Below are 10549 nucleotides of genomic sequence, written 5' to 3' on the forward strand. Positions count from 1 at the left end.
CCGGAGGGGCTTGTTCGTGCGGTTCGTTCGGGCTCTGGCGCGGAGCGCGTTTGGGCTCTGAACGGGCACGGGCTTTTCTTTAAGGGCCGTTAGCCCTAAGGCGACAGAATGCAGAGGCACAGCGCGGTCTGCGCCCGTTTCCCTGGTGCTTGATGTGCGGACTTGCTTTGCCCTTTAAAGCAAAAAAAATCCTCCCTTTTTCTTAAAGGTCTGCACAGTATTGCTGGTTTTTAATAATTACTGCGAAATAGAGATGCTGGTCTCATCGTAAGAATACTGACAAATCTAATTCTTTTATTTTGGAACCTAGAAAATCACAGCAGAGATGGCCGCGTTTCTGCAGAAGCTGCGCCAGAAGGTGAAAGTTGGAGTCGTGGGTGGTTCCGATTTTGAAAAGATTAAGGAGCAGCTTGGCGATGACGGTAAGGATGGCGGCTGATGCAATCCCTTGCACTGAACTGCTTACAAGGAAGTTGTGGAGGTTAAATGTAGGTTAAACCCTTTTCATTCTCCTCCTTCCTTGCTCTAAACTTTTTTTTGTTGTGTTGCACTCAATCTATGAAAAGCTATTTACAGGCATTTAGAAACTGCAACCTGTGTTTGCATTTTACAGATATCTCAGTGTCTTATTAAGGGGTAGTTACTAACAGTGGAATCCTGACTTTGTGACAGTACCTTAGGAGGGCATTTTAACCTTGTCATTTTAAAATGGAATTACGTTCCTCACGTATACGTGTGCAGGCTGCTCATCCCTGAAGGATATGATTTTGTTAACTGTGGGGTTAGGATGCAGAGATGGACTCCTGCTTTAGTCCTTTGAGAGGCATTTCCTTTTCTGTACAAAAGACCGTCTTTAACGGTCTTTACTTAATTGATGCCACTGATAGCCTTCTGTAACGCCCAAATAACTGAGAATTTGTTTGGCTTACAGGTGGTCTCCAGTAAGTCATATCATCTTGCATTGTAGTAAGATTCTCACAACTCTTGGACATCTACTGTAGACTAGTAACGTTGAGAAAACAAAGCTAAAATAGAAGTATTCGATTTGCTCTCTAGCCAGGCTGTGTGCCAAGTTTTTGTAATATTTGAGGTGTTCAGTCATTTCCTTATATTTAATGCAAAGAGACATATTTGCAGGAGAGGAAGAGCCTTTAAGCAAAAATACAGGTGACTGAAAGACTTCATGTGATTTGAGGTGTGTGTTAACCTTGGAGAGAAATGAGAGTGGTTTTGATCTTGTGCTCGATGTTATGCTGCTCAATCTTTCACGCTTCATGATCTAATGTTTGCTGTATTTTAACCTATTTAATGTATAAGACAATTCTGTATTAAACATACAGGGGGAATTATAAGTTACTGTCTTTTTGTTTGGTTGTAGTGGTTGAAAAATTTGACTACGTTTTTCCGGAAAACGGTCTTGTAGCATACAAAGATGGGAAATTCTTGAGCAAGCAGGTAAGTGTGAAATTTCCAGTAACAGAGAAATTTTCTAAACATGATTTTGCTTTGTTGCTACAGTGCAGTCCTCGTTAATCACCCTTCTAACTAAGGCCAAAGTTGCTGCTATTTTCTTGTGTTACTTCTATAACAGATCATTCATTTGGTGCTCTGATACATGTAATGACAATCTTACCTTAAATTTTATTCTTTGGGGTATTCTCAAAACCAAAAGCTATTGAAGTCTGGAGTGTCTGATCGAGTAGAACAGTGAAAATCCTGGAACAGCCTTTCCCTCAGCTTATCCATAGAAAATGTGGCCAAGCCCTCTGCTCCTGGAGGTCCTATAGAATATGGCATTTCATAGTTGATGTCTGTTGAGCCTTAGGGTTCAGAAAGTTTATTCTAGATCTCTTGTAGCTGCTTTGTAGTATTCATTCTGAGTGCACATTCTGATATGTTGCATAAGCTAGAAGGTAAATACTCTAAATTAATACAAACGTACATCTGATTCTAGATACCCTAATCACCTTCATCGGTTCAACATAAGTAATGCAGATTAAAAATTTAAGAGATCCCGGCTGAAATTGCTGACTTGAGCAGTGGTTTCTGGTTTACTGCAGTAACGATCTCCATTTCTTCATGCTTGGCTACAGTAGATGTTAACTGCAACTTTTTGTTTAGGTCTGCTGTCTTTGGCCCACACTGTTTCCTTCGAAAGCAAGTACTGGTAGGGAGCATATTAAATAAGCATTTGGTGTTATGGTTTAAAAAAACCAAAGCAAACAAGAAATAAAATGAGAGCCTTTAGTTGGTACCATATGTGCCTCAACTGAGAGTTATTGAAGGCATGTTTCTTTGTGGTATTAACCATGCCTGGTTATCCAATGTCTGTGTTTTCCATGTGACCTGTTTTTAGAATCTCAAATTCTGGACCCTTGCTTGAACGGTATTTATTTTGTTAGAACATTCAGGGTCACCTGGGCGAGGATATACTTCAAGACCTAATCAACTACTGCCTGAGTTATATTGCGAAGATTAAACTGCCAAAGAAAAGGTATGTGCGTACGCACATCTCAGTGTCACCATGTTATCCATGTTACAGTGTTGAGCATCAATATGTAGAGCAGGCTGCTCAGCAAAAAATGAATAATTTGTGTTTTAGAAACACTGAATACATAAAACAGAGCTCAATCCATGCATACAAAGACAAGCTCCCGACTGGAGCACAGGATTTGAAATACTGATTGAGCATTTCTATTTAAGAGAGAAGGAAGTTCAATTTGGAAGTGGGAGTATTTCCTTGACATGTTTGGAATTCAGCAGCATAATGTTTTCCAGAGATTAGAAGCATACAGTAAGATCAGCTCTATGTGACGTGAGGGTGCAGCTGCTCAAGACATTAATACATACCATATGTGAGGCTAGCTAGAAACACTGCCAAGATTGCTCTAAATTTTGCCGCTTCACCCAAAGCTGACAATTCTCAGGCCTGTAGGGTCTGAGAATTGGGTTGACAGGATGCTCCAGTCATACTTTCAAAACCAAATCATACTTTTAGAAGTCAAGTAAGGATGATGTTGAGGTGGCCAGATTCAAATAAAAGGCCAAAAGACTCTTTGATGCCAGAGGTATTGGTTCCTACACATTGTTTTTTATGCATACAATGAGAGGCTGAAGGAGATATGTGATTCCCATCGTCTTCAGAATTAAATGAAAGTTCTTTGTGATATTCAGTATTTTGAGCAATTTTTCATCCATTTTCTGTCTCGTTAATCAATTCTTTTTCAGGGGCACTTTTATTGAGTTCCGAAACGGCATGTTAAATGTGTCCCCCATTGGAAGAAGCTGCAGCCAGGAAGAACGAGTTGAGTTCTATGAACTTGATAAAGTGAGTTACAACTCTTGAAAAATAGCCAGTTCTTCTGGAAGAGGCACTTATGGCCAGGTTATGATTTTTAAAAAGCTTTTATACTTTGTGCAATTTTTTTCATTTTAATCCATTCCATGTGGTTTAACTAACTTCTTAGTTCAGACATCAGGAAATATACAATAGTTTTTTTGTTGCAATAGTTAACAACGATTACTTGCAGAAGGGGTGGGTTTGGCTCACGTTTCTTTTAACCCTATATCCAGACTACCGAACATCCTGAAAAACGCTGTTGTAGATAAAACCATACTTATCTGGGGTGCTCCTTAATATACCAGCCTATATCCATTCAAATTAATAAAACTATTACTTTTCTTGTCGACTCTTTAAAGCCTTTTAAAGCACAATTTAAAAGTTGAGGTCAAACTAGTCACCATTTATTTTCCTTTGTACACAGCTAAATGTGCGAGGCTGAAATGAATCTGAGTCATGATAGCAGAGTTCTGTTCCCTGCTACACCATAACAACTGTTTCTGACCTGATACAAAAACTGAAATCTATTTCCTCAAAAGCAATCTTTGCCTGTGACTCAGTTAATGGATGCTGAAAGATATCTAAGCCCAAGGCATTCTGAAAATACCCTTTTTGGAGTATATGGCATCAGAAGATTAGTACCAGTTTTGAGACTCTTCCTATGTCTTGGTCTCCCCATTTGTAAAACTGAATTTTACCGGGAGTTGAAGCATACTTCCTTAGTATTCTAAGACTGTCAGATAGAAAAGCAAATATCACAGCATGTATGTGAGGTTTTGCTCTCATTTTTTACAAGTTGGTACAGATTAAAGCGGAAATACTCCCAGCATGCTTTCAGTAATAAATATAGCTATATCACAGTCCTGGTATACTCAGACCTTTAGATATTTTTTGAGGGTTTTTTTTGAGTTATCTTTCTATTGATGAATTAACACAGCATGTAACTGATGTTTGGTTTTGGTTTGGTTTTTTTAAACAGAAGGAACATATAAGAGAGAAATTTGTAGCTGATTTACGAAGAGAATTTGCAGGAAAAGGCCTCACATTTTCTATAGGTATCACATTTAAAAGAATTTCATTTAAAACATCATTTAATTTAAATTTCACTTAAATCATATCCTCTTATGGATATGACATATCCTATCTCATTTGTGTGACAGTTATCTCTCTGGGGGTGGTTGCAGGCATTGCATGCAAGACTAAGGCTTTCATTTGGTACATTTTAATTGAAATCCATCAACAAAGAGAACTTCATTGCTTGTCATCAGTTCGTTGTCTTTTGATGTCAGTTGTGTGACTGATTCTGCTCATTTTGAAACATATTACATGCTTCTGATGAGTCAGAGTTGTTTCTGCGAATCAATTTTCATCAGAAATACTACATCAGTACTGTTCCAGTAGCCCTTGGTTCTTCAGTTCTGTAGCTGCATTGTGTGGGAGGAAGGAGAGGAAACAGAATCCAGAAGCAAGTGCAAACTTAGAGAAAAGTGATAATAAGGGGGAATTAATTTTCCATGCATTTTTTCTTTTTTTCCCTCTCCCCCAATATACTACCAATATATTATTTTTCAGAATTTTAAAAAAGTATGGTTGCTATTAGAGCTGTGGTATTGAAACACTAAGGCAGAAATGAACTGCCAATACAGCTCTCCTAAAGCATGTTGTAAATACCTTTTTGATGCCCACTTCGACTGGGAATCATGCTTTTATGTATTGGTAAAGACCAAGGATTTGGAACTGGAACAGCTGTTGTCCTATTAAGTTGTGTTAAAAAGGCTGATTTCTTCCTTTTTCTATTCTCAAAGCTTAAGTCTTTTGCATAAGACTTTATGGCTGTAGATACATCAATAGCTGTATTCATTCATGTAGTTTCTTTCTAGAACTAAAAAGATTAAATGTAATTTTTTAAAAAAGGTTGTTTGTTTGAGAGCAGTCAGTGTTTGGGAACATGCCAAGACTTTCATATTTGTTTAATAGGTAAGTAATAATCTGTAAATCACAACTGTAATAACTGATACCCTATAAAACACTTTCTGTACTTGTAAGACTTAACTCCAGGGTCTCGTAACATTTCTGTGACTTCTGTAAAGCTCCCTCTACCAAAAATCTTACCCAGTTTCGTTTTTCCTCACTTACTCTCAGAAGTGTGTTCTTATAATAAAACAAAGTTTGCTTGGTCCATGTCTATCCTAGGAGGCCAGATAAGCTTCGATGTGTTCCCAGATGGCTGGGATAAGAGGTACTGCTTAGGAATCATTGCCGATGATGGATACAAGACTATTTATTTCTTTGGAGATAAGACTATGCCAGTGAGTATATTGTTTTGTATATACATTTCAGAGCTTCTAATTTAAACCATAAGCACTGTAATTTCTCACCAATTGCCTTATGCCTGACAAGAATTGAAGTCAGAATATAAATGTGAACACGTGTCCATGTTGAACTGGCTGTGCATTACTGGTCAGCGTAACGCTGGGAGATAGCCGTGAGCAGGGGTTTTTCTTCTGTTTCCTGAAGTGAGCGCAGTGTTCTTGACAGATTTGATAGAATATGTTTTTAAATTGAACTTCTGTAATTATGTTAAAAACTTAAGTGACATGGCTATATAGAACTCATTATCCTGTTTGGTTATTGTAGATAGATGCTTCTTGTTGGCTAGTGATTATTAAACATATTTCTTTTCCATTGAATTTAATTCTGTTCCTTTGCTAACCACTCTGTCTCCACATTGAGGAACTGAAATGATACATAATCCCTGTCCCTAGTCATTGGAGAGAGCTGAACAACTCTGCAGGGTGATTCAGAGGCTTTTGAAAATGCTGAGCAGAGGCTTGACTAGAGCTAGTGAGGGCAACGGCAAGCACAAGGACTTGGATGAAGTTAAGGCCGTCTGAACGTGGCCAAGGGACAGTGTCAGGCTAAATTTTGTAAGAAAAGGCTTACTTTTAGAAGAACTTACAGTTTTATAAGTTACAAAGAACTTTATAGTTTTATAAACTTAAAAAGGCCAAGTTTTATAAGAAAAAGACAAGCTTTAAATGAAAGGGGGTTTTTTGCCCCTTGACACCAGCTGCAAAAGTAATCACCTGTCCCTCTGGCATAGAGTTTATGGCCAGATTTTAAAACCTGTAATTGGCAGTGCAGCATTTTCAGAGTTTTGAAGTAGCAGGAGTTGCTGCTGGCTTACTGGAAAGCAGCGTGTCAAACAACATACAAAAATTAGATACTGCTGCTTGTAGTGCACGAAGCTGTGGCTTTCAGGGATCTTTGCTCATGCAGGTGGCAGTGCCTTTGCTCCCTGAGCCAGCTGTGAAAGGATCTTTTCATTGCTCCTGTGTGATTAGAAACGAGTTATAAATGTCACATCAGACCAGTAGCTAGCAAGGCCAAAACACTACTGCAATAGTGAAGGATCGACAGTCTTAATGATTAAACTAAAAGGAAAGAAAACAGAGTTGGAAGGAAGAGGATAAGGCAAGTAAGTTACAAATACCATGTGCCAGTATAGTGTTCTGTAACAAGCTTTACACCGTAATATTAACAAGTAAACAATTTTAAAAAGTCAATACTGGCTTGCTATACCAAACTAAAAACATGGCTAAACTCACAGAGTTCTACTCTTTCATTACCAGTGCTCATGTGCAGGTCAGGAAGCTCTCACACAAGTGTTTGTGGTGTTCAACAGCAGTTTCAGCACAGGTGTGCTATAAACACATTATGCAAAATCTCAAAATGGTGGTTTGTAGTTTTTTAGCTTTCTGGAAGACATCTCAGACATGAATGTCCCTTCTTTCCATAATTTCCTTTGTGTGTTCCTTTTCCACCCCAAGGCTGTGACTATATGTTAAGTTAAATAAAATTAAATCCTCTTCTGCTTTTTTGCTCTTCTGTTTTCAGGGTGGGAATGACTATGAAATTTTCACAGACTCCAGAACAGAAGGCCACAGTGTCACATCCCCACAGGATACAAGAAGAATCTGTGAAGAGCTATTTTTTAAATAAAAGACTTTTAGAATTCACACTTACAAAACGGTTAAGACAGCTTAATAACTCAAAATATCTTCCTTCGTTCTATATTGGTTTTTGTAATTGGTCATGAATAGCAAGTGCTTTGCAGGTCAGTCATTACTGAAGGGAAATGTTTTAATTGAAGAGAACCTTGCTGACTGGTGGAATACAGCAGAGCTCATCTAGCACCATCCTTTCACTGTCTCCATTCACACAAGTACTTTGTTTTCTTTTCGGTGGGTTTGGGTTGGGGTTTTTTTGTTGTTGTTTTTACTGTTGTTGTTTTTTAAGTAATCAGTAAACTTCCTTAGCTAATTAATTACATTGGGGGGCAGGGGGGGAAGGAAATAATCTGCCTATAGTTGATTTATGATCTCAAAATTGGCCTGCAAGGCTTTATCCCTAGTTTTTATTTTGAAGCTGCTATTTAAAAGAGGGAACGTTTTAGAGTTGTTTTTAAAATACTACCTTGTGGTATAAAGACATGAATTGTAAGACAGTTGGGATTTTGCTGTTTAAAACTGGAAGATGAGTAAAAGAGACAGGTTTTATTTCTTTCTGGGGGTGGGAAGGTAGAACTGAGCCAGAAGTCCCTGATCCCATGGTCAGAAGGAGCATCGGCTCTACCACCACTGGAAAGGCTGGACAGCTGGTGCTAAAGTTACCTCCTCAGTACAGTCGCGGTGCCAACGCACAGTACAGTTCATGGTACCTATGCTTTCTGTAGACTGTTTTTAAATCTAAAAAAATAAAAAATACATAAAACTTAATCAAAACAACTTGAGCACAGTAGCAAAATGTGTTTCTGTCACTAACTACATTTCTGATTTTCCTGGTAAGACATTAAGGGTAGATGAAATTTTTATACTAAGAAAAATGACCTAAACTATGTTTCTATTAAAATTCAAGTTGAAGTATGACAATCAGCGTAACCATTAATATTACTTTTCTCATCGGGCATTAGAAAAGTAATATTGTGTATTAGCAGTTTAATTTAGTAAAGGAGAATAAAATCTCATTTTATCATGAAAAATTACTATTTCAATTTGTCATTTTGGCAAATAAAGTACGTAAAGCAGACCTGTTGTATGCTGCCTGTCTGTACAAAGGAACAGTTGAGTTGAATCTCCAATTCCAAGTTTATGTGATACTTACCTACATAGTAAAAAAGGGGAGAATACAATCTTCGTGTACAAACCAAAATCCCCAAAAGGGCTTACAAAAAAAGGAGGGGGAGCTGTGATGCCCTCGTGCATCAGAACTATCTAGTCTTCGAACACCCTTCTCATGTGCCTATTCCATAGGGTAATTCAGCCTCCACCATTTTAATGGGTGCAGACTTTGGACCAGAACCACCTGTAGTGCAGGAAGGCTCTTTAAAGACGGCCAGATTTTAATGGCTGCTGCGTTGTGTGTACACATATGCGATGTATCTGATTATTTGGTTACTTAATGCATGGTTGTTTCCTACATTTGCAGAAAGTTACCTATGCAAAACACCCTGTGCAGGACCAAAACCAGGATTGTTTCCAGCTTCGAATATCTGTGTGCACATACCTGCACATGTTCAAATCTGAAAAGTTAGCCTGCTAGTCAGCCTTGCGCAGCCATTGCCAATAGCTAAGGCAACAGATGAGAAGCAGTCAGTGTGTCTCTGGGGGGAGAAGAAACAGAAAACAAAACAAAGCAACCCACAGTGCCGAGTCCCTTGTTCCCATCTTCCTCCAGCGTGAGTTTAAACAAACTGGAGGCACAACCCTTCCTGCCTTGGGCAGCCCCCGCTGGGGTCCCAGCCCCTGAAGCCTGACTAAAGCTTTGCTCCAACGTTTTGGAATACTGGCTGCTCTGTCTCGGGAGCCCCTTCTGAAATGTTCTGGCCTTCTTGCCCCAAAGTTTCAGATGAAATGACCAGGCTATGCCATCCCTCCCCGTTACCCCTACTATACGTTACTATAAATAATAGCCAATATTAAATATTATATTATGAAAATAAATGTATTTACAGAAGTAGCAGTATGTATTATACACTAACTTATTAAGCAGCTAGAAAACTTGCTAAATTACCCCCTAATTGTTCTAATAGTGACAGTCAGTTGATATTACAACGCTTTTTTAAAAAGTTTTAAATATCATCATACAGGTGTGTATATGCAGGCACCTGCATTCTCCTCTGTCTTTAATGCTAATCATCTTCAACGCCACCTACACAGAAAGCAATGAAGACATGTTAAAGCATTACAATGGTCGCATTTATTGTAAAGGAAGCAGTGTGTGATATTCCAACAAGCTGGATAGCGTTAAAACCACAACTACTAAGACTCACGGTTAATAAAAAAACCAAACAAAACCACAAAACCCCGCTACAGGCTGGTCATTATCGTACACTATAGTGTAATACTGGTAGAGCTGAGGTAAAACAAGCCATCACAGCAGCTACTAACCTCCATACATCTGTGCTCTCGCCAGGTCAGACCTCGGAACAGATCATCTGCTGTGAAAGTCTTAAGACATTTCATGATGGCAAGTGCCTACTGTTAAAACTGTAAATAGGCAACTGAAGTTATACTCTTTCACACGACTAACAGAAGAGTATCATGCCATCTTTTTTATTTTTTTTTTATTTGCAAAGTCAATAAAAATCCACTGTTAGGAACAGAATAGAGAAAAATGCTTCATTTGAAAAAAAGATGTGCAAGGCAAGTAGGAACAGAACTAACTTAGTTGCACTACAACTACATAAAATCTCGCAGGCAGAGAAGAGTCAGGGCAAGGGTGACCATATCACATCCCTACCAAGCACATTTTCCAGGGAAACAGCTGCAGAATCTACTTCACCGAGACAGCCAGGCCTATTAAGTAACTTGCACAGTACTTTATACATCTGAACTTTTAGTCATCTGAACAGCATATAACTTGCTTTTCAGAAGTACAGTTATTCTGCCTGCCCAGTGAAATACCATGGCAGACATTCAGCTATATGCAATCAAGAAGGTAATCTTCAGCTTTGTCTAAATTCAGACACAGTCAGAGGCTATGAAGTATCCGCTACTCTACAGCTTTCTACCACTTACCTTAAAGCAAATTTTTTAAATTTTGGTTTGGTGGGGGTTTTTTTTGTTGTTTTTTTTTTTTAATACTGGCCTATACAATCTGTTGCTAATCAACCATCAAGGCACCTAAGTAAATTCACAAACAACCCAG

At 38.5% G+C, this 10549-nt stretch overlaps 1 protein-coding gene across 1 annotated transcript; it reads left to right on the forward strand.

The window, feature by feature from the left end:
- Positions 1–314: 314 nt before the first annotated feature.
- LOC104069956 (phosphomannomutase 2) lies at positions 315–7380 on the forward strand. The gene is made up of 7 exons (XM_009583831.1): positions 315–422; positions 1379–1455; positions 2403–2494; positions 3229–3328; positions 4320–4395; positions 5534–5649; positions 7238–7380. The coding sequence occupies exons 1-7, from the start codon at positions 326–328 to the stop codon at positions 7340–7342; spliced, it is 663 nt and encodes a 220-aa protein (XP_009582126.1). The 5' UTR covers positions 315–325; the 3' UTR covers positions 7343–7380.
- The last annotated feature ends 3169 nt before the right edge of the window (positions 7381–10549 follow it).

The sequence above is a fragment of the Fulmarus glacialis genome, unplaced genomic scaffold (genome assembly GCF_000690835.1).
Source record: "Fulmarus glacialis isolate BGI_N327 unplaced genomic scaffold, ASM69083v1 scaffold27208, whole genome shotgun sequence".
In the NCBI taxonomy this organism is placed as follows: domain Eukaryota; kingdom Metazoa; phylum Chordata; class Aves; order Procellariiformes; family Procellariidae; genus Fulmarus; species Fulmarus glacialis.

Bases quoted from the DNA above. Each gene is read 5' to 3' on its own strand.
- LOC104069956 (XM_009583831.1), top strand. From the start codon at position 326: ATGGCCGCGTTTCTGCAGAAGCTGCGCCAGAAGGTGAAAGTTGGAGTC. The intron at 423-1,378 runs GTAAGGATGGCG...GTTTGGTTGTAG, and splicing joins GGAGCAGCTTGGCGATGACG to TGGTTGAAAAATTTGACTAC. The intron at 3,329-4,319 runs GTGAGTTACAAC...TTTTTTAAACAG, and splicing joins AGTTCTATGAACTTGATAAA to AAGGAACATATAAGAGAGAA.